We start from the raw sequence: 24,641 nt of genomic DNA on the forward strand, positions 1-24,641 counted from the left end.
AGGGGTAGGAGAAAGAAATACATTGATGTAATTTAGCTGATGAGGAGGAGGATGGGGGACGGTGGTCAGGTAAGGAAGGCCTTTTTGAGGAAGTGCCCTGAAGAGTGAGAAGAAACTTAGTGTGGAGAGTTTAGGGAAGAGCATATGCAAAGGCCCTGAAGCAGGAAAGAGATTGGCTTTATTTACTGGGTGCTCCTATATGCCAGGCAGACTTATGGGGGGGCTGGGAATACTATAATGAATAGGAACAAGTACAAGTCACTACCTTCCTGGAGCTTATGTTCAAGCACATTCTGACACATTCCAACACACTCCAGGAGTACGGGAAACTTAGCACGCCACCACATTCCGGGTTCCTGTATTAGCTATTCTTCGCATGTTCCCATACCTTATTTTCCCTAATCAAACTGTAGTGATGCTAAGAGTAGTGGCAATGACAGCTAGCGTTACTAAGCACTTACTATGTGCTAGGTACTGGGCCAAAGGAAGTGCTTTTCACGGATCCTTTAATCCTCACCAAAAATCCATGAGGAAGTTAGAGTTCATAGACTCCATTTTACATAAGAAAACTGAGGCACAGAATATATTAAACAGGGAATGCCTGGGTGGCTGAGCAGTTGAGCATCTTCCTTCAGCTCAGGGTGTGATCCCAGGGTCCCGGGATCGAGTCCCACATTGGGCTCCGTGAATGGAGCCTGCTTCTCCCTCTGCCTGTGTCTCTGCCTCTCTCTCTGTGTCTCTCATGAATAAATCAAATCTTTGAAAAAAAAATAGAAGCCAGGACACTGCCCTCTTCGTGCCCACATGCCCTGCAGATCAAGAAGCTAAACTGGCTCAAGTGTCAACTGCAGTCATCACAGAAGTGACTATCGGCATCAGCATCATCACCTGCCACTTCTCTTGCTAGGGAGGCGCCGTGTCCTGCACACATTACTGGATCATCTAACCCTCTGAGCTTGTACTATAATCCATACTTTAGAGACCAGGAAAGTACAGGGGTGAAGAAGGAAAGTAAGTTGCCTAATGTCACAAGCAGCAGCACCGGACGGAGCAGGTGAGCAGAAGGGGCGCCCCTCCCTGCCCGCAGCCAAACCCTAACCCTGCATCAGCCCAATATCCAGGGAACATCTAGAGAGCTCCAGGCTCCCCCGAGGCCACACAGGACGGGAATCCTTGCCACAGGATTCAGAAATTTGCTTGAGTAAGCAAAAATTAAACTCACATGGAATGTGCGTTTCTCACTCCTCCCCCTGTATATTATAAACTTCACAGGCAGTGAAAATGAAAGGAATTTTGATATATGCTTCTCTGTACCTTGGCACCTGGAATGGAATCTTCCACAGACTAAAAGGAAATACTGAATGACCAAGGACATGAATGGATAGATGATGACGTGGGGGAGAGAGAGGTGTTTAAGTCCTCTGGCACTAACACACTGCCCTAGAAATAAAATGCTGCAAAATATAAAATGAGCTGCAAAATACATTAAGAACAGTCAAGCCTTGGTTACTGACATGAATGGAGGAAGGAGGCAGAGGGACCGGTAATCCAGAGGGAGGAAGGGAGGGAGGGAGGAAGGGAGGAAGGGAGGGAGGGAGGGAAGGAGGGAGGAAGAGAGAAAAAAAGAAACTTGTGAGCACCTACTGGGAATGAGACACTGTGAGAGCACATTCAGGTAATGTGTTTCCATGTCACTACCACACTCATCCTTCCAGACACCTCTAATTCCCATGATTTTACGGACTAGGAGGCAGAAGCTTGAAGAGGCTGATTGGCTTATCCAAGGATGCCACAGAACCAGGAGCTCAACCCCAACTTCATTTTTTTTTAAAGATTTTATTTATTTATTCATGAGACAGAGAGAGAGGCAGAGACACAGGCAGAGGGAGAAACAGGCTCTCCTGCGGGGAGACTGATGCAGGACTCGATCCCGGGACCCCGGGGTCACGACCTGAGCCAAAGGCAGGTGCTCAACCGCTGAGCCCCCCAGGGATCCCCTCCACCCCGACTTCATTCAGAGTCTTCACCTTCTCCCTGCCTCCCTGCCTCCCTGGTGTGGCCGCCCAACTCCCAGTCCCCAAGGGGGGTCCGGCAAGGGGCCATCGCACCTCCTGCAGGGACATCCTCTGCCCAGCGGAGGAGCAGTGATCGGAGGCCAGATGCCAGAGCCCTGGGCACGGGTGTCCCCCCCGAGGGCACCCTCAGCGCCCCTCAACACCCTGGGGGAGGACACTCACAGACAAAGGGGACTTTCACCCCTGGAGGACCGCTCCTCTGCCAGCCGCTCAGCTCACCAGGCTGCTCCTTAGACTTCGGGACCACAACCCCCGGTCCTTGGAGGGGTTTCCTCTTAGCTGATCCTCAGCAGCTTTTCCAGAACGCCAACCTGGCCAGGCTACCTGTCCTCAACTGCTCTCAGGGCAGCTGCGCCAGGCCAGGTGCTCTGGTCTGGGACGTGCCACCTGCCACCCGGCGGATCAGGGGAAACCAGTGTGACAGAAACGTGAACGAGCCTTGGGGAACGATGGCAGAGCACATCTTCCCGTTGCCTGGTGCTGCTCCTGCTCCGAGAGGAGTAATGGCCCTTAGCCTTCCTCGGAGTGGTAGGAGGGGAGGGGAGGGAGGGAGGGGGGAGGAGGGGAGGAGGCTGCCATTTACACGGATTCAAATATTTGGAGATACTCCCTGGACAGGAACAAAGGGATGCCCGAGAAACCACCTCCCTAGGAAACTCAGTTAACTATTGGTGCGAGTCTGCATTTATCTTATTCCAAGACCTGCTTGCTTAGTTTTTATTTAACTATTTTCAACTCAGGTGGTTTTATAGCAAAAAAATAAATAAATGCACCAAAAAATAAACCACAACCCAATGAATATTAAACTCCTTACATGCCTTGAAATTAACCTCCTGAACCTGATCAAAAGACATGTTTGTGGAGCCTTCTTGAACCTTTTCTGACGTGCCATTTTCTAGATGAAAGCAAAGAGCTGGTCAAGGAGGAAGGGGTTCTGGCGTTGACCCAATCTGAGTATATCAGATAGGAAGTCATCTGTAAATCCCAGATGCTTGCTCTGTATCAATGTGGAGAACAGATGCCAGTTCCAGCTTTGTGGGAGGGAAAGAAAGACAAGGAGATTTTCTAACACTGTGTTGTTGGCTCAACCTGCTTTGAGAAAAAAAAAAAAATCGAGAGGCTTCCTACCTCGAAAGTAAACAAAAGAGAAACCTAAAGATTTACTCCTCTCTCCCTCCCTCCCCACCTTCTTCCTCCCTCTCTCTCCACCCCTCTCCAACCCTGTCTATGGGTCTCTCTCCTGCCTTCCCTCCCCACCTTAGTATCTAAGGAGAGTCTAAAAGTTTGGTGGTTATTAGTCTTAGAAATTAGAAAGACTCTCAGAAAAAAAAAAAAAAAAGATTCATGTCCACAGAGGATAGGAAGGCTGGTGACTCTCCTGACAGTTGGCAGGGGGGGCAGGTGGCAGGGACACAGGCCGGCTGGCCATTTCTAACTGGAGTCTCATCATGGGTCCAGCAGTGATCACTCTCAGGTCACGTGGCTTAGGTGATTTTCTTTCTGTCTTAAACACCCTTGCATTTACTTATTTTTTAATCTAATGTATATGTTTATTTATATGGTGGCATGCATGTATGCTTCCTCATAATTGGGTTAACTCCTTAATTAAATCGATAATCATGTTTCCTTTTCCTCCTTATAGTCCCTAGCAGCTGGTAAAATATTATGCGGTAGCTCTTAAAAACATCTTTTTTTTTTTTCTTGGCTTAATCACCCTTTTAAGTTGAGGTATAGCATTCATATGCTATGTGCACAACCTTCAGTATGTTTTCTAAAATTAATACCCTTCCATAACTATCACTCAGATCAAGATACAGAAAGTCATCAGCACCCCCAAAGTCTTGCGCCTCCTTCTTTCGGGTAGTGTTTTTTCTTCCACCACCAGCATCAGCACCACAATTCGACTCTCCCTCAACAACAGTTAAAAATTCTGGCGAAAGGGCAGCTCGGGTGGCTCAGCGGTTTAGCGCCGCCTTCGGCCCAGAATGTGATCCTGGAGTCCCAGGTTCGAGTCCCACGTTGGGCTCCCTGCATGGAGCCTGCTTCTCCCTCTGCCTGTGTCTCTGCCTCTCTCTTTGTGTCTCTCATGAATAAATAAAATCTTAAAAAAAAATTCCGGCGAAAGCACAAATTTTCAAGAAGTCACAGGCAATCCCAGAGGTGACACCCAACGTATTTCCTCAGGCAGCCAGATGCCCACATTTCTGGTGGGACACGAGTACTCCCACACTCTGACGCATTCTTTATTTAGCTCTGTCCTCAAACAACAAACAACGGCAAAAGATACCTTGGAAAGCACAGAAATTTCCAAAGACTGCTCCTCTCTTCGCAGAGAAACAACTGAGAAAGGAAGCGGGTGTGGAAAAGATCCCATGCCACAGGAGCCAGCGCCACCACGGCTGACCAGTCCTCGGGCCCGCCGGTCCCAGCCTGGGGCCTGCCTAGGCGGGTGGCACCTCCCTCTTCCACTAGTGAAGTGGGCTTGCTAGAACCAGCCCCTCTGGCCACCCAGGAACGCTGTGAGGGGGAGCGAAAGCACCCACATGAAATGACTTCAGAAGCAAAGAGAAAGTAGCACGGTATCCGGACAGGAGATCTCAAGAGTGTTGAACACTCAAACCCCTCGGGGGCTGGCAGGTACGCGGAGGGTGCAGCTGGCCAGGAGCAGCGGTGGCACTCTGGGGCAAGGGCTCCCTGTCTGAAGGGGACAGACACTTGGATACGTGGTGGCTGTGGCCACGTGGAGAATGTAGGCTCGAGAGAGCAATATATTCTGATTTTTTTAGGGGAACCACAATCTCATTTTCATGTGAAATAATGCGATTTTTAAATTTGACCAAGGAATCTGGTCTGAAAAAAGAATGCTGCCATAAGCCAAAGGACAAATATCAGCACGAGGACGCGAGATTCAGACCAACAGTTCCCAACCTCCGGTCAGGACATGCTGGTCTCCCGGGCAGGGTTCTCAAGGTGTGCTCCCACCCCATCACTCTGGAGAGATCGGCATGTGCCCTGGACAGCAGTGGCTCGCTGTGGCTAGGAGGGGACACACACTCCAGGCGAAGAATGACCGAGTCCAGCCTCCTCTTTAAAACAAAACAATCCCCAAAACCAAAAAACAGATTCTGAAGCTGAGGTCCAGCAAGGAAATAGGGCTTTATCAAGGCCTTCACAGAGACAACGAGCACTCCCCATCCCCATCTCCAGGGCCCCATTGCCTGACCGCCCCCCTTCCTCAGCAGGCAGAGGTCGGGGCTAGTGAGATGAGAGCACAGGCCTCACTCATCTCGTGGACCTGGGGATGTTCCTCTCCCCTAAGGGGCCCCCTTGGTCCACCAGGCCAAGGCTCCCTGCTGGCAGGGGCACCGCGGGAGGAGCCCATCGCTTACCTGCACATCCAGGTTTTTGCGAGAGGAAGCAGGGGTGTTGGCATAGGAACTGATGGAGGAGCTGGTGTTGATGTCATCGGTGCTGAGGTTGTCTATGGTGTCGCTGATCCCGCTGCTGACGGAGCTGCTGTCATCCCAGCTGCCGAGACAAACACACCCTGAGCACTGGAACCACACGCTGGGTCAGCTCAAGCCAACAATACGGACCAGTGCATGCCATCCCCGAAGGCACCTTGTGTCACAAAGCCCCAGCCAGGGCCCTTTTGCCCCCAGTGTGACTCATCTCAAGGGCACCATCCATCCTTGTTCTGGACTGGCAGCTGGATGAAGAGGCTGAGACGCACATTACCCTCTAACAGAGGGTGCTCTCTTGAGCAGAGGGGGCTGCGGACTCTATGTACCTCCTACCCCATCCTCAATGCCATCCTGGGAACTCTGTGGAAGCCAAGGGCTATTTCCCAGACCTAGTGGCACAGTGGTGGGTGTGGGGACTACGGCTGGAAGCACTGCGGAGCCTCAAGAGCAGCACGCTCCCCGGGGGCACGGGAAAGATGAGCTGCTGGATGAAATTCTCAGGACTCCACTCCTGGAGTGGAATGCCAAGGGAAGGAAAGCTACCCAAGCCGGCAGAAACCTGTCAAGGCCCTTAGCACTTCTAACTTGCAGAGCACCCCAGGGTACACCTAAAATAGAGTTTACGTCCCCACCCACAAATCCAGAGGCTACCCCTGCCCCTCAACTCAAATCTCCAAGCAATGGTTTTTCTTCTTTCTCTTCCTCATCTCCCACCACCACCAAGTCCTTCAACCCATCACCTGGTCCTAAGCACCTCTACCTGCAAAATGTACGCCCCCCTCCCCCAATGCACTGGCCACCACCTCTGCTGGCGCCCCATGCTTCCAGCTGCTCCCAGGTCTGCCTGGGTTACTGCAAAGAGGCCACTGGGCTCCAAGGCAACTTCTCCCTACCAATCCATTCTCCTCACAGCAGCCAGGACCATCTTTCTGAAACACAAATCACATCCTATAGCTCCACTGCTTAATACCCTCCAGGGGCTTGGCAGACACTTAAAGCCCAAGCTCCTGACTCTGGCACTTAAGACCCTCTGATCTGGCCTCCCTCCTCAGTCCTGCCTCCTGCCCACCTCTTCATCGCCGGCTGGCTCTAGTCACATGGGCTCCTGCTCCTTCTATGCCAGCAGGGTTATTGTGTTCAAGACTCTACAGCCGGTGTCCCTCTTCCTGGACACTTGCCCTTGCCTCCTACTCAAGTGTCACCTGCTCAGAAAGGCCTCCCCTGGTCCCAGTATCTACAAGCCCAACCTCCCCATCCCAACCAAACCTGCTACATTTTCTCATTTGTTTGGCTGCAGGGTGGCAGGTATATAGCAGGTGCTCAGAAGATACTTGTGCATTTAAACTCAGGGAGCGAGGGGCACCTGGCTGCATCAGTCAATTGGGCGTCTGCCTTCAGCTCAAGTCATGATCTCGGGGGATTGAGCCTCACAACAGGTTCCCTGCCATGTGGGAAGTCTGCTTCTCCCTCCTCCCCTCTTTCTCAAAGATAAATTAAAAAACCTTTTTAAAAAAACCTCAAGGGAGTGAATAATTGAGTACAGTACAAAGTAAGCTTCCAACATAAATGTAACTTGATCTACTGGATCCAGTGGGGAAAAAAGTAAGTATTCTCGCTTATCTATTGTACAGGTGGAAATGCTAAGGCTTAGAAAAGTAGGAAAGGCAGGGTGCCTGGGTAGCTCGGTTGGTTGGGCGCCCGACTCTTAGTTCCGGCTCAGGCCGTGGTCTTGGGGTCGTGGGATCAAGCCAGGGTCATCTGTGTACTGAGTGCCTGAGATTCTTCTCCCCTTCCTCTCCCTCTGCTCCCCCCACCCCCACGTGTACTATCTCTCTCTCTCTCTAAAATTAAAAAAAAAAAAAAAAAAAAAAAAAGGTTAGAAAGGCAAAGTTGCACTAGACCAGACAGCCAGTAAAAGGTGGAATAGGACCGGGATCCAGCCGTTCTGACCCCAGAGCCACCTTCTTTACTGTGATGCCAAACAGCTTTCCATTATGTCAACTTCCAGAACAGACATGGCTCACTTTCTCAGGAGGAAGCCGAGGTTTGGAGGGCCTCCCCACAACGGCCAACTGCACATTCCTGTCTCCTGCTGCACAGTGATGCTGCAGCAGTGTCGACCTCACTTTGTGGGCCATGTCCCCTCCACTTTCAGGCACACAGTGCATGCTTATTAGACTCCTCTGGACCGAACTCATGTGGAGAGGAAAGACAGGTGACAGACAAAAAGTCACCCCCAGCTGTGGGCTCTGAGCTCAGCCCCCTCCCCCAGCTCATTCTTGGACAAGTCTCAACATCTATACCTCAGCTTCTTCGTAGGTGACGTGTGGATCATACCCCTAGGCTGGGAATCGTGTAAAGCTCAGAGAGCATGACCCAACAGATGGAAAAGGACCCAAATCTGTTCTCACGATTACCAAGAAGAAAAAAAAAAAGTCACAGGAGTCTTTAATTGCATCTGCTCTCTGGGGTTAGCAATTTAATACATCTAAAATGTCCTATAATCCAGGGAAGAAGAAAGGGGATTGAAGAGAGGAGTGTGGCTGGCAGGGAGGAAGGCGGGAAGTTAGCAACAGATGCCCATGAATCCAAGCCCTAGAGTTTTTGCTTTGAAATTGTACCCGTTCCTCCCGTATGGCCTTTCAACACCAAGCTGTTATTGCAGAGGGGCATGTGGCACTTATTGTACACACGATTCTTCTCACATCGGTGCCTGGAGCATCTTGGGGCTGCCCTGACTGAGCAGGCCCAGACGGGGAGAAGCCAGTGATTGACGCCATGGAAGGTGGGAGTGGGGACGCCAGTGATGAGGACGGAGGGGCAGTGACACCGAGGTGGCCCCGGCTGAGCAAGAGCTGTCTCTGTGCCAGACACCAGCTGTCCCCGCATTCGGAGAACCAGCCATGTCTCCCTCATTTCTGCATCTCTTGGGATACTGGCAAGTCCATTTAGATATAAAAATCGGTTACTCCGAACTTGTCCTTTCCCCCACATTTGGGGTGTAAGTACTTTTCTACGGAGCACTTAGTACTGAAAGTACTTCAGGAGATGCTCTGGGATAACAATGCTGCCCTCACAAGGGAATGTGGGCCAGATGCTGGCTCTTCTGTGCCCCTCTTAGACAGTTGTCCATAAACCTCTTCACAGCTGTCAAGGGCTGGAATAATCTCTAACTTGGCCTCAAATCCTCAAATTATATTCCCTCAACCTGTGTGACCACACAGGAGAGCTGAGAAGAATAAAGTGCAACTCTGGAAGAGATGCGGATGGGGCTTGAACCTCCAGGGGCCACTTCATCCTCACGTGCCTGGGAAGGCAGCTAGTACAGAGAGAAGCAGAGTCAAGAGGAATGATGTCATGTGAGCACCCATATCCAGCCGTACCTGAGGCCCTGGGAAGCCAGAAGCACCTCTTGGAGGCTAAAAGTGAGAATCAATAAATTCCTTTCTTTTGCTCAAAACTAGTTTGCTTCGGTTTCTGTCACTTGGTATACTGGTGCTACTAAGGGGGAACTGCCATTTGTCTGTAAAATGACTCCAGACAAGTGGCTGAAAAGTCAGCCGGGAGAAATGTAGAAAGTATGCAGAATTCATTCAGGCAGTAAGAACATTAGTGCATCCAATCAAGTGGCAAAGGAAGTTAGGTACAACCTGCACCCGGGGTACCAAAGTCCAATGACCCAGGTCCGGGTGAGCAATGTCGAAAAGGGTTACAGACATGGATTACAAGGGAAATGCGAAAGGAACACAGAGGATCTGTGTTTGCTGTGTGGTGAAACGAGATTCCAGCCAAGAGGCTCCAGGGACCCGGGTGACGCAGCAGAAAGAACTACAGTGTATTCAGCTACGGCTCTGGAACCATCATTCTGGAATACGACGTGACCATCCTTGCATCTTGCTCTTGAATCCAAATGAGAAACACCGTATGATGATAAGCCTATTCCCTTTCGTTGGGATCAAATGGCTTTAAATCCTCGGGAAGTTTTTAAAAAGAGGAAAGGAGATGAGGAAGTAAATCATAACATGAATACTTAAGTACAGGATGAAATCTCTGTGATCACTAGGATAAATCTCTGTATATTTATAATACTTAGAAGAATATGGGGCATATTAAAGAAGCTAAATAAAAACAGTCCTCTGATTTCAATTGTAAATGAGTCCTGATTTCTGATCTGAGATTTTTAAGATGAAAGGTTTAAGGATTGGGAGAGAGCCTGTAAAAAAGAATTACAGTGTTTGAGAAAACTTAATTTATGACATTTTAACTTTAGTTTATTTGATTTGCCAGAGTTAAGTGCTTACAAAGATTTTGCTTGTTAGGCTGGTAAGTCCACCCTGTCAGATGTTTGAAGAGCTTGAGGAAACCAAGCATGTTAAACTTATGAATGCACTCTAAAATATTTAAGGAAACTTAATTACCCAAGTTTCCAAACAGCACTAATTGTCAAAATTCAATTTGTTCAATCTAAATTAACAAAGTACTAATCAAACAACAAGTGGAAATCATCTTAATTGTTTTACAAAAATACTTGATTTATAGATGAGATGTGTAAGGAAACCTAGGTTTAAAAATCAAAGCTTTAGGGACACCTGGGTGGCTCAGTGGTTGAGCATCTGCCTTCGGCCCAGAGTGTGATCCTGGAGTCCCGGGATCGAGTCCCACATTGGGCTTCCTGCAGGGAGCCTGCTTCTCCCTCTGCCTGTGTCTCTGTCTTTCATGAATTAAAAAAAAAAAAAAAAAAATCAAAGCTTTAATAAATGGAATAGTAAAACCTAATGAATTCTAAGATGTTCTTTTGAGGCACAAAAGCACTCCTTAGACATTTAGAAAACTATTAGAGGAGGGGCACCTGGGTGGCTCAGTTGGTTAAGCATCTGCCTTTGGCTCAGGTCATGATCTGGGGGTCCTGGGATGGAGCCCATGGGCTCCCTGCTCATTGGGGAGCCTGTTTTTCCCTCTACCTCTGCCCCTTCCCCTGCTCATGCTTTTCTCTTTCTGTCTCTCTCAAATAAACACATAAAATCTTAAAAAAAAAAAAAAAAAGCTATTAGAGATTTCCTTTTGAGAATGAATTAATGATTTTTATAAGATTGACCAGAAGAATAAGTGAGCCCAAGAGAGCACACCTCCTCTCTTTACTAATTTTTCCCACTCATGTTCACCTTTGCTCTGCATTGCAAGACTTCTAAAGCTACTCCAAAGCTGCTCCCAAAATCTCAGGGGGAACACTGTATTCGACATCCTTGGGAGATGAGCAGAGCCCAGCAGAAGCTCAGGCTCTCCTCCTGCCTCACAGGCTATATGGTAGGAAATTGAGAGGAACATGGGATACAGACCTTGGATGGTTCCCCCCCCCCTTTTTTTTTTAAATTTCAAGACAGCATATTATGTTTATGTCCTATAAATTTTTTGGCAGAGACAGCTAGAAGATGCCTCCACTGATTCCTCAGAACCATCAATGCAAACACACTGCTTCTCTGCCAGATGAGGCACGCCCCTTTTTCTGTACTCCATGAAATGCCCCCATCGGTGCAGTCATACAATGACACAACTGAAGTTACAAGTGATCAGATATGAAAACCTTCACCTACTTGGAGCCAGTGGGTGGGTGGAAGGATGCCATCAAACATTTGCCATTGTCCTTCAAGACTCTTCAACTCAGTATTTTTGGATTCTGAGCCAGGGACCTTGGATTCATTTGTTCATCTTACCCAGTCGGCCAGTACCTCTATGTGTCGGGCATCATGTGAGGCACCGTAGGGTACAGCGATGACACCCAGTTGTCCCCACCCCTGACAGCGAGGGCAGTGGATGTGACACACACACAGACACAAGCCCAAACACAAATGTAAATGTAAAGCAGGGAGAAGAGCAAAGGGTACAACTAGAAACTGCACAGGTTCCACACATTTCTACAGCCTCTGATATCTCCTCAAGCCCCCAGCCAGGTGCCAGCACAGGCAATAGGAACAGTCTGCAGCGTGCTGGATCCCAGGCCCACCAACGCTCTCTGCTACGCCACAATCTCTTCAAGGCACGGAAGTGGCAAGAGCAAGGGACCAGGGGAGCCAGGCCCTGACCGCAGCCCTCCCCAGAACTACTACAGAGTTTGGGTACCTCATTTTCTCTGTAGGCCCCAGACTTCCATATAATGAGGGAGCTGGGTGCAGCCATCCCAAAGGTCACTTTCTAACTGACATCCTAAGAGTTTAAGCTCAGAGAAAAAGTTAGTACGGTGGCAAATGGGCACATGGAAGGTGCCTATGGTGGGGCGCCTGGGTGGCTCAGGTGATTGAGCATCTGCCTTCAGTTCAGGTCATGATCCCAGAGTCTTAGGATCAGGGTTCCCCCCACTACATTGGGCTCCCCACGGGGGGCCTGCTTCTCCCTCTGTCTCTACCTCTCTCATGAATAAATAAATAAAATATTAAAAAAAAAAAAAAAGAAATCGCCTGCTAGCCAACCTAATCACAAAAGAATCTCCACCAGCTGACAGCAATCAGGTGCATCAAGAAGAGACCCTATTTTGGCCAAAACCAAGGCCTCAACTGTTTGCCACTTCTAAAAATTCGGATGTGAAAAGAGCCTTGAACAGCAACCAGAAAATCCATTCAAAAATGGAAAGATCCCTAAAGCCAGGAGGCTCCTGTTTCAGTCTTACAAGACATGGCTGACATCACCTTGTCAGGAATTCAAATGCCACTCAAAAGGCTTAAAGCACAATTTTAACAACCAAACACAAGCTATCTGCTATGAAGAACGCAGGTGAAAGCATCATAAATTATTTTAGCTCCTCACACTCCCTGTTCTCCTCCCTGTCGTGGGGAGTGCACATTCCACAGAACCAAGGAGAGAAACCTGCCTCCTCCAGTACACCCCCTCCCTGAAAAACCACCTCTAAATCTGGACCCATTTGTAATAACAAGCTCTTCCGGGCAGTATCCAAACTGCAGCAGGAATTTGTAATGGTCCTGAATTACTGTGATTTCATAACTTCATCTCCCATGAAGCAAAAAAGCAAAAACGGAATCCCAGGGTTAGAGGGATGATTGAACGGATTTTTCCACTAGGATTTACACACCCATGCGTGAGGAATCCTGGGTTTCAGCAAAAGACTCCAACTCTGAGGAATTACCGAAGGTTCTGGAGGGTCATTACACTCCTCGAACGGACGCCCTGTGAGATAATGTTGTTGACTCAAGGGAAAGACATGCTAACCAATGTGGTAAAAGAAAAGAAAAGGAAAAATCAATCCCGTTGCAGATACAGAGGTGTTCTCTGCTCACTGATAAACCACAGCAGGTTAGCAGAGAGGAAGTACTGGCACTGTGGTTCTCAAAAGCAGTCTTCACAAGCAGCAGCTCCTAACAACCCTACCCCCAAGCCCCAAGACTGGGTCCACTTCCAGAAGGCCCCCAGCGCCCTCAGGCGCAGTCTGGGCCAGCCCCTGCCCCCCCTTCCAGCCTCTCTCCCGGGGGCTGAACGCACGCTGCAGAGCCACCTTGCAGCAGTGTCCCGGCCTTACCTGCTTACTTTTCAAGTTCTGCCCCAGAATCACAGCAGAGCTCCTTTCCCGGCCCCGTGCCCCTCGCCAGACAGCTGTATTCAGTTGCAAAAGCCCAGACTGGTGGAACTCGTTTTCTGGCTATTGTTCAAGGCAATTGTTCCCGTGAAACCCCAGGGCCCAAGCGGAATGAGATCCTTTGGTGTGGATGAGTGAGCAAGCCCAACTGGAGGCTTAGTAGTAACCCCTGGGGAAGGGAAAGGTTTTGGCTACCTTCATTTCCCACTAGACAGGTATGTTAACTATTTCCTTCCCGGGAGGTATTCTCAAGAGCATCACCTCCTCCGGCCACTGCAGGAGGGCCTACTAAGAAAATCCACCTTCAAAGAATGCAAAGAGCACTCCTGCGGAACCCCGCCTTTCTTTGCCAATCTGGGAATGATAATAAGAGAAGCAGCAACTTGGAAGTTCAAAGTTGTGCCAGACCTCATGCTAATTACATGCATTATTTCACTTAATCCTCACAACTCCGTGATACAAATAACACTCACTGATGGCTTGTTTATGTGCCAGGCCCTGTTACTTACATTTTCTCTGGGTACTAACACTATACCCATTTTAGAGATGAGACTATTGAGGCTTGGAAAGAAAGGCCCAAAGGTCATAAACTGCGAATGTTTACAGATCCAAGAGTGCGCAACCACCTTGTTCATTTATTCATCTGACTCACTTTACTCCACACCCATCAGGTGTACTGTAATGACTTCAATGTTTTCCACAAAAACGTTGCAAAAGCCCAGACTGTATCCCCAAAAAAAGGGATACAGTTACTCGAAAAAAGCCACAAGCAAGCCTCTTCTCTCTAGATTTCACCTTCTGAAATCAGCCTACAATGGTTTGCAAAATGGCCCAGAACTTGAGTTTGAATGAGAGTACGGGTAGAAACAAATCCCAGTAAATTTAGTCTCCTCTAGCAGCGGGACAGGGGCCACGAAGCCCTGGAGGCTCCCAAGGGAGGCAGCACAGCTCTAGAGAGAAAAGAAAGCAGATTTATTTGAACCTTGGCTCTACCATTTAGTTGGTCGGAGCACCCTCCCCCCCTCACCCCCCCCCCCCCCACTCTCGCTTCTGCTCCTCAGGAAACCCAGGCTGCCTTCTGTGTGATCCGGTGCTAACACCAGGCCTCATGAGCTTCTTGTGGGGACCAAATCAGATCTGCAGGCACTCAGGAGATAACCAGCTCATGTCAGCTGCAGCACAGAAGCTGGGGAGCCTGAAAAGAGCCGCAGGAAGGAGATACAGGCCCAGGTTACGAAATCGATGATAAAGTACTAGGGCAAGAACTTGCTGTGGCCACTGTGTCCCAGGGGAGAGAAGCAAGCTTCTACAGACGGTGCCAGGTGCAAGGCCAATCATTTGGGGGGGAGAAAGAGAGAGAGAAACAAGAGCCCCATAAAGAGGGCTGTGAGGGGATTTAGCAGCATTCAGAATGCCAGGGGTTGAGTTTCACCCCACAGCACCTTTGTCCCGTTTTGGTAACTCATTCCCCCGGAGCAAGTAGGTGGTCCCCTGAGTAAGCGTGAAATTCCTCCCTTTGGCTCCAGGGGCTGGTGGGGCTGGAAACCCCAGAGGGATGCCTTATGGCCTCATTGTTACAATAGGCACCGGCGTGTCTGCTGACCTCATCTACACAAAGCCCTCTCTCCTCCAAGGCTCCTCCAGAGAGGGCTGCTGACGCTTGGTCCACTGCCGGCCAGCTTTTGCCAAGAGACCGCAGCAAACCCATCCTGGTGTTCTCTTTACCAGAAGATGTGTGCTCCCCAAACACGAACAGACTTCAGCACGGGAGATATAGCTAAGGCAAATCATAGCCAACACTTACACAGAGTGACAACTCCCATCGTGGGATCTGGGCACCTCGGTAAGTACTCTACACACACTATTCACGCGCTCCTCTCTCTTACCCTATGAGGCACAAACTAGGAATGTTCCCTTTTCGTAAGTGTGGAAACTGAGGATTCTAGAGGCTAGGCAATCTGCCCAAGGTGCCAGAGCTAATAAATGCAGCTGGACGGCAACTTAGATCTGCCTGACTCTAAAACTCAAGCTCTTCATAACCACATTAATTCGACCAAAGAGCAGAGGGAAGGATACTTTAAAGTGGATCCCAGTCCTATAAGAATTTACAACTCCCACGTGGTACCCAAAAAGCCCAGGACACTTTTTAATGCAATCACATTATTATTAAAACATCTCCAAGAAGGCAAAGAAAAGGAGGAAGAGGCAAATCCCAGACAGGGCATTGGCTGGCTGCCTTAGGTCTGAAGTCGGTGGAGAGGGAAGTGGAATCCCACCATTCCCATTTCCTACCCCACCACACACTCTCACACACACACACACACACACACACACACACTCATGCTTAGTTCCCTACACATCTTAAGAGGTCTGGGAACCTGAATGCACAAAACAACTATAACCACCTTGGGGCGGCTGAGAGAGGCGGCTGGCCCCCAGAACCAATCCAGCCTCATTTTGCAGTTTGTCAGGGGCCTCTTCTGGGGTAATGGGGAAGGGAAGAGAAACACTTCCCACTCGGGGCGCCTGGCTGGTTCAGTCTGAAGAGCATGCGACTCTTGATTTCAGGGTCGTGAGTTTGAACCCTATACTGGGTGTAGAAATTATGGAAAATACAAACTAAAAACTAAAAGAAAAAAAAAAAAAAAACGAACCAGAAATAACCACTCAAAATCAGCTTTGCAACCCAAAAGCAGTTCAGACCTAGCTAATTAGCCAAGCCCAGCACACATGTGAGCTGCTAGTGCCAAGCTTGGGTCAGCATTAACATGCCGGGTGAACAACCTCTCCCTCCAGGACTCAATAAATCCAGCCTCTCGGGAGGCAGTCGGAGTTCCAGGGCACAGTCCCAGCAGCCCAAGGCCAGCTCCGAGGCCATCAGCTGTCCCAGATTTGACTTCTACTTGGGCTCCTGCCTTGCTGACCCAGGTACAAGCACAAATCCAGTCACAGGTCCATCCACCAGCCCAGAAGCCTCAAAGAGATCAGAGAACTCCCAGGTGGGTCCTGCTGCAAAGCAGAGCTGCTTCTTAAAATACCCCCCACACCCTCTCAGAAACAAGCAGAATCTGAAAAGCTCAGGAAGGCCACGCTTGCCAGGATCATGTACACTTTGGTGAGTCCTCTGCAACAAAAAGTGCCCTTCATTCAGCTGAACCCACGTTTAAACTTGTAGATTAAGCCATGCTGAGCCATCTGCCAAGCCCAACAAGGAAGGCAGAGTGGTGGGTAAACCTAGGTTCCCATGCCAGCTTCGCCTCTTATTAGCTGGGTGACCTAGAACGAGTTATTTAACCTCTCTTAGCTCCCACTGCCATGCCTCAAAATCGAGGTAATATCGCTGGCTTTGCAAAGAAAATTAAATGAGACCATGTCTGTGAGATGCTTGGCTAGCACTAGGCGATAATGAACATTGTTTTCTCTTCCCCTTGTCTGGCTTAAAAATAGAAACGTTTCTCTTTGGGCAGCTTTTATAGCAGCCCTAGCGAACAAGAAAAGTACTCATACTTAAATCTCCCATGCTCTCTCTCCTGGAGCCCAGTTTCCAGAAAAAAACCCACCCAGTAATTTGCAGTATTAGTAAACACAACCGCAAGTTCACCCGGCTTCTTAGATTCCAAACAAAACCTCCAACTGCTAGGCATTTTCATCAGGGCCCTCCGAACCACCGCAGCCCTTGCCGGGGCCCACACCGCCTCTCTCCAGCTCTGCCTCCGCCCTAACTGAAAGGTCTCCCTCCAAAAGCCTGGAGTAAGGATTTAAGGCAGCTGGGTGATCACCAACCGGTTTTTCAGTCTCAACAGCCTAAGATTTGATAAGACGGTCTGGAAAAGATTGACATTACTCAAACGTCCAGGTGGACCAAGGACATTTATTTGGGTTAATGCTCTGGGCTGCCCCAGAGCTATCAAGGCTAGAATGAAAGGAGCCGTGGTGGCTGAGAAAAGGATGCTGGATGCTGGATTCCTGGCCTGTGGCTCCCCCACCACAGAGCAACCCACTCCGCACCACCCCCCCCCCCCCCCCCAGGATTTTGGCAGCTACACCACTGGTTGCCCTGCTGGGTTTCCAGTATCATCCAAGGAACGGTAAGGCTGGACACACAGCACAACCCGCCCCAGGCCCCAGAAATTTTAGGAAATCATCCTACCTGGTCAGGTTCCCAGGCCAGAGCATTTCACTACATTGTGGTCCTTAGAGAAAGCGGACAAAGAAGCCGAATGAATCCCCCGGTGGCAACTCAACCCGCCAGCCAGCAGCCAGCAGCCAGCAGCCCGCCAGCCCACGTTAGGCCAGGGAATCCCGGGCACCCAGCAACTCCGCTACGAAAGGACCAGTCAGACGGGGATCACTGTTCCCCAGCCCGGGAAAGAAATCCGATCCACCAACAAAATTAACCCCTTAAGTGCCGAAGGAGCGAGAGGTCAGGCCCCAGCGCTGGTATCAAGTCAGCTGTGAAAAGTTTCAGCGAAGCAAAAGCTAACACCGAACTCCGAAACCATTACCGTAAAGCACCTAGTGGGAGGGCCTTCGCCGTGGTCCCTGGGGAATCTGCAACAATGGGTCAAGCTGAGTAACATCTAAATGTGAAAAAAAAATTTTTTTTTTAAATCCCCGTGGACTGTGCCAAAACGTTGGGGAGAAAAATTTTTTTTCAGCCAAAAGTGCTACTATCAACAATGACACAAAATCACTGATAACACTTCTTAGCTTATTCCACTGACAATTGAAAGGGAAGCATTTGATTGAAATGATCAGCCTACGAAGATAACTTCTGAACCTGAAAGGGAAAAGATACCTATCTGTACAGTAAGGGATGACGTATATAATTCCCGGAGATGTCAATTTTGATGCAGTGCCAACAAAAATACGCATTAATTCCTGATGCTACTTTTATTTTCAAAGGAAGCTCCGTCTATGCATCGCTGCTTTAAACATTACGGTACGAAGGCTGAGGGGAGGTGGGATGGGAGAGAGTCCCAGTTCTGGGATGGGAAGGGGTTGCACCGACTAATCCCTATTAAAACCTGTAATCAAGGAATTCAGAAGGAACTAAGTAAACAGATGCCGTGAACAATGAACAACTGTTTTACTCTTGAAAATTCAAAAGCGAAATTATGTTATATCCACAAGCTTTTATTTTAAAATGAAGAAGGATTAAGATGCTCTCCAAAACTCCAACTCCCTCTCCAAAAATCCTACCAGTTGGCTCCTGGCAGCTTTCAAAGACTTTCACGAAGAAAGGCTCCCTTCCCACCCCCACCCCTTGGCTTGGGCAGCCTCTCCAGAAGGATGGGGGCGTAGAGGACTGTGTGTGTGCGCGCGCCTGTGTGTGTGCACGCGCACTGGGGGGGCCGGGTAGTAATAATAGTGGCTCCAAGCAGGGTCTTGTGTGGTTAGAGTTTGCTCAGCAAACAGAAGCCTTTCAAAGGGGAACGAAGAGCCATTCCTCCCCCAACCAAGAGGGAGGGAATAAAGGGTCAGCTTGGAGAGGAAACAGGGTCTAGTGGGGCTTCCCAGGTGAATGCAAAGGCAAACGTGTCCAGGAGCATAGATTGTAATCTCGAAGGGGTCCCAACTGAAGTTAATCATTCACATCTCATCTCTCAGGGTCCTCCCCCGCTTGGAAAAAATGTTGCCAGCATCTGCAGTGGGGAGTGGGAGGCAGAGGCGAAGGGGTGGGGGAAGGATGAATTTGGGAGGCGGTGTGGTTCAGATTTATTGAGACAAAAAGTGAGGATGGATCCAAGCTCTGGCTGACAAAGATGTTTTAAACCATTTCGCGTATCTTCTGCATCGTCCCTGGAACTGGATGTATCTTCGTAACATGGCTTGAGAATCTGGCTGACCAATGTGTTAATTTGGGTGGAATGGGATGCTGACTATATACGTGGAGACCAATATATATGTATATATACGTACACATACAAAAGATTTCCACTGTTAGCTGTACTTGTTCCTTGTCCTTATTTTGGGCAAATATATGTAAAAATCCAGATTAACCACCAACACCAACATAAATTAAGGGCAGCCTATCCATTCAGTCATTCATTCAACTAACAGATATTTATTGAGCATGTGGTATATGCCAAATCACTGTTCTAACTGCTGAGGATACCATAGTCAAAAAATATATATAGACAAAAAATTCCCTATATTAATGGAACTTACCTTTTATTTTTATTTATTTATTTTTAAAAGATTTTATTTATTTATTCATGAGAAACAGAGAGGCAGAGACACAGACAGAGGGAGAAGCAGGCTCCATGCAGGGAACCCGGACATGGGACTCGATCCTGGTCTCCAGGATCACGCCTTAGGCTGAAGGCAGGCGCTAAACCGCTGAGCCACCTGGGCTTCCCTGGAACTTAACCTTTTAGTGGTAGAACTATAAATGAGAGAAAATATAAATTACACAGTATATTAGTGATAAATGCTAAGAAGAAAAAGTAATATAAGGAAGATGATGTGATTTGGGCGGGGGGGTGTTGTCTGAAATTTATCATAGGATAGTAAGGGAAAGCCTGCGGGGGGAGGGGGGGATGATTGTTACTACAGACCTGAATGAAGTATGTTAGTTGGTTATGTGAGTATCTGGGGGTAGCCCTTCCAAGAGAGGAAATGGTCAGTGCAAAGGTCCTGAGACAAGATACAACTTGCACATTCATTCCAAGAACCCAGAGCCAGGTGTGGCTAGAGCAGAGAGGAGAGTGAAGCAAGGGGAACCTAGGAGATCAGGTCAGAGGGGCCAAGCGAGAGGGAGATAGACACGAAGAGAAAAGGATGCTTAAGGAGAGCCTGGTGAGTTGCTGTAAGCATCTTGGCTTTTCCACTCACAGAGGAAAAAAAATTTTTTTAAGAAATCTTTTTTTTTTTTTTAAGATTTTATTTATTTATTCATGAGAGAGACAGAGAGAGAGGCAGAGGGAGAAGCAGGCTCCTGGCAGGGAACTCCCAGGCCCCAGGATCAAGACCTGAGCCGAAGGCAGACGCTCAGCCACTGAGCCACCCAGATGTCCCATCACAGAGGAAACTTTTTACAAGGTCAAGTTTATCACACAAGATGATGTACTGGGTGTGTGTGGGGTCATTTCTCAGTCCTCTTTCTGTGGTTAAAAGATTCACATCTTCAACACCAAACCCTCTAAATTCTTTGTAGCTAGAGGTTCAAATTTAGCCAGGGCTTTCCCAGGCTATGAGAGATACTAATCAGTGAGGTTAAGAGATCCAACCACAGAGGGAGGGGGAAAATCAGAAGGTGGGTCATCCACCTCCTTGAGAGCGGATGCCCTTTGGCGCTTTTCAAAGAGCCAATCCTCCTGTCACTTCTGACCCTGACTTCTAAACAGGGCAAATCCCAAAGACCTTCAAGAACTCACAGCCTTTTTCTCCACAGAAACAATGTTATCAATGCTCCCAAGGTTCCCAGGTTAATTCATAGGGCCATGTTGTAAACCAAAAAGGCGCTGATAAACCCTGCCCAGGTACTGGAGAGTAGAAGGAAATATTATGTAATGAGAGAAAACAAAACCACTGAAGTAAATCTAAAAAGCCGCTCACTTAGGTCTAACGAGTATTTTATTAAAGCAACAGTAAATCAGGGTACCTTGCTCATCTCCTCAACATCATCAGTTTTGCCCTTATTAGCTCTCTCCCACTGGCCGACTCACCAAACCAAACACAAATCCGCTTCAACCCCATGTCCCAGGGACGCCAGGGTGACTCAGTGGTTGAGCGTCTGCCTTCGGCTCAGGACGTGGTCCCAGAGTTTCAGGATCGAGTCCTGCATCGGGCTCCTGCAGGGAACCTGCTTCTCCCTCTGCCTGTGTCTCTGCCTCTTTCTGTGTGTCGCTCATGAATAAATTCTTTAAAATCTTAAAAAATAATAATAATAACCCCATGTCCCAATTCTCCTCCTGGACCACACCAGTCTTTGCTCCATGTTCCAACAAAACACGCTGTCGGTACTCCGGCTCCTGTGGCCTGTTCCCCCTCCAGTCACACTCGGTCCCCACCACTGCAATGGAAAAATGTTTTCTTTCTCCCGAGCGCCGATTGCTTCATTCCTGCCAAAGCCCGCGGCCTACACCCTGCTGGAGTTTTCAGAAGCACGTAGCGTAGTGGGCAGCTTGCTCCTCCTTGACTGGGTGCCCTGGGGGCTCCCCCGCCTGCATGGGCACCTGGTTTCTTTCTCCCTCACTGCCTGTGCCTCGGTCTCCTTTGCTCACCTCTTCTCCTCTCCAGATCTCGAGGGTTCTGGCCCTCGGCCCCTCTCTTCTCTACCCGGTTTTTTCCTAGGGGATCTCACCAAGGGCTTCACATTCTAGACACAGACGGGCAAGTCCCAAGTTTGATTCTCCAGCCTGGCCCTCTTGGGGTACGTGATGCATCTCTAATCTATCGCCCCTTGTACAAAACTCTTGCTTCCAAATGCCAGCTTGTCCGCACTCCCTCTCCCAGAGTCCTCCCGTCTCAGCCAACGTACAATTGTCCTTAGCCATCCTCAGTTCTCTCTTCCCTTACTGCCTTCTATATAATCCATTAACAAGTCCTTTTGGCTCAATTCCTCCCCAGTACCCCATGAACCTGGTCATTAGTCAGTATCTACGGGAAGAAAGCTGTGGTCCACGCCACCTCCCTGATCACTCAGCCTTCCCTCCTGCCCTGCTGGGCTCCATCCTCCACACAGCAGCAACGGGCACGTTCTTCAAGTGTACATCATGTTGGGTCGCCTTCTGCTCAAAGCCCTCCAGTAGTTTCCCAGGGAACTTGGAATAAAATCCAAATTCACTTAAAAGGTTCTACATAATCTGGCTCCTGTCTGCTCCCTCTGCCTCTCTGCCCCTCTCCTTCATTATGTGCAAATAATACAGGGCCTGGGCCTTCCAATGTACCACCTTCTTCCCATTTTAGAGGCCCTGCGCTGGGGCTCCTTCCTCCTGGAACGCCCTCCTCGTCCTCTCCGCAGGGCTGCCTCCTTCTTGTTCAGGTCTTGATTGGGGGGTCTCTTCCTCAGGGATATCTCCCTAGACTCTGGCCCAGTTACTTTCTACCCCATGATACTTCCTGGGGCTTACCAGTTAGCACATTATCTTCTTTGTTGAGGAGGGATGTTTGTATTTTTTCAAAAGTAAGCTCCTCGAGGACAGGAGTGAGGCCTGCTTTTGTTCTGAGGGATCTCCTCCCGGTGCCAGTGGAACCACTGATGTGGTCTTGGACCAACTGGGTACAGGAGGATTAAACAGGGCACTGAACACTCTGTGCGGTCTCCTGGGGACTCCTGGTATTTTCAAGGACTTTAGCTTCATGGTTCTTAATGTTTTATTTGGCCAAAGACCCCATTTAAGAATATGATAGAGGAGGGGCACCTGGGTGGCTCAGTGGTTGAGCATCTGCCTTTGTCTCAGGTCTTGATCCTGGGGTCCTGGGGTCAAGTCCTGCATCAGGCCCCCTGCAGGGAGCCTGCTACTCTCTCTGCCTGTGCCTCTGCCTTTCTCTCTGTGTCCCTGGTGAACGAATAAATAAAATCTTAAAAAAAAAAAAAAGAATCTGATAGAGGGGTACGGGAGGGGTGCAGCAGTTGCTTAAGCATCTGACTGTTGGTTTCAGCTCAGGGGTCATGGGATTGAGCCCCATGTTGGGCTCTGCACTCAGTGTGGAGCCTGCTTGATTTTCTCTTTCTGCCCCTTCCCTGCTCTAAAATGAATAAATAAATCTTAAAGAAAAAGAATCTGATAGAAGCAGTCTCTATCCTGTTACAGGTCAGCCTCTCTGTAACAAAAATGCATACAGACGTCCCTTTGCACTTAATTTCAGGGGATTCACTGACCCCCTGAGGCCTGTCCATAAACCCCAGGTTAAGAGCAACTGCTTCTGAGTTTTATGGCACTGACTTCACACAAGGTCCAGTCCCACTTTTATCCTATGCTTGTTTCCTTCTTTCAGGAGCTAGTCTTAGACTCACTTGTGTCACTTTCCACTGGCTTGCTAATAACAAAACAAAAAGAGAAGGCAGGCAGGCTCTCCTGGGTGGATGAAAAGAAGGGGAAGAGGTTAAAAGATCCATGCACACAAGAAGCATCTCATTCCTGCTGTGGAATTTTACGGAGTGTGATGGGCCCTAGATGATGGGAAGCGGAGAAATACTCTGGGGGGCTTTAGCCTTCAAAGCACAGGAGTTAAATTGGGAGTTTATGATTTTAACAAAAGTCATAAGAAACTAGGTAGCTTTGGGATAGAAAAAGAACAGCATTCAACAAATAGCCACCGAGTATCTAACCTGCACCAGACCAGACTTTAGGAAAAAGAGGGCAAGTGAAAGAAAATGTGGCAGCTCTGATGGGGCCACAGACTCAGAGGAGACAGACCAGGAAAATCATTCTGGATGTTATGGTAAAAGCGATGAAGGAAAGAAACAGGGTGCTGGGAGACGGAGCCACAGGAGGCGGCTCCTGGAAACAGAGCGGTCAGGAAGGCATCTCAGGAAGTGATATTTAAGCTAAGATGTGAAAGATGAGGGGGAGCCAGCCAGCCAGCCATGCCGAGGAGGGAAGCCAGGTGTTCCAGGAGGAGGGGACGTCAAGTGCGAAGGCCAGAGAAGGCCAGCAGGAGGGAAGAACTGTGTGTCTGAGGGACCGAAGGGTGGCTAGCATGTTTAGAGTGTGGGTGGGGAGGTGTTAATGGACAAGCAAGGTCAGCCCCTGCAGAACTCCAAACCCATTAGTAACAAGTGATCCCAGTGAGGCATCAACAGAGAACTTTGGAGATGTGGTCAGTGTGCCGCTGCCCCTCCAGCCTTCTTTCTCCACTTCCTCAGTTCCTTTCTGGGGTGCAGAATCTGCAGCATAACTAAGAAATCTGCCTTTCCCGTGGAGGTGCTTGTGCAGACTCTCTGCTTCCCCTTGTTCCTGGGCCCAGCGGACTCTTTGCACATACGTGCAGTAGGGTCCTGCCCTATTTCTCCAGTGGGGAGCTGATACTGCCCTCCAGTCTCATTACGGAGGGAGTGAGCTGCATTTCAGCTGCAAATCTTTCATCTTGTGGACTTGGAGTTTCTGTCACCTTCCACTGGTTAATTCTTGAGATTGTCTGGAGCCCACACTTGTGGGTCCTCACATGTAAAAGTAAACATACTCCTCGTCTTTAAACAAAAGGCTTGGGCAGCACCAATGGCCCAGCGGTTTAGCGCCGCCTTCAGCCCAGGGTGTGATCCTGAAGACCCGGGATCGAGTCCCACGTCGGGCTCCCTGCATGGAGCCTGCTTCCCTCTCTGCCTCTCTCTCTCTCTCTCTCTCTCATGAATAAATAAAAATCTTAAAAAATAAATAAACAAAAGGCTTTATTCATCAGGAAGAGTAAGTATCCAGTCTGTTCTTCCTGTTTACTCCCCTCCCATTCCAAATCTGAAACCCAAGGCTTGTTAACAAATCTTGGACAGGGAGGCCTGGGGGATGTGAACATTGGTTTCTCCATCTTTGGCCTAAAATCGAAATGCAGACATGCCATCCTCCATCCTCCATC

The 24,641-nt window shown here is 49.0% G+C and overlaps 1 protein-coding gene across 7 annotated transcripts in view; it reads right to left on the bottom strand.

The window, feature by feature from the left end:
* NAV2 (neuron navigator 2) overlaps positions 1-24,641 on the bottom strand; it is a 727,084-nt gene that overhangs the window by 74,060 nt on the left and 628,383 nt on the right. For all 7 annotated transcript variants that reach the window (XM_072793786.1, XM_072793782.1, XM_072793781.1 and 4 more), the window contains one exon: positions 5,465-5,603. In XM_072793786.1, coding sequence (XP_072649887.1) covers positions 5,465-5,603 — 139 coding nt within the window. The remainder of the gene's footprint in view (positions 1-5,464; positions 5,604-24,641) is intronic.

The sequence above is a fragment of the Canis lupus genome, chromosome 23, assembly GCF_048164855.1.
Source record: "Canis lupus baileyi chromosome 23, mCanLup2.hap1, whole genome shotgun sequence".
NCBI lineage: Eukaryota > Metazoa > Chordata > Mammalia > Carnivora > Canidae > Canis > Canis lupus.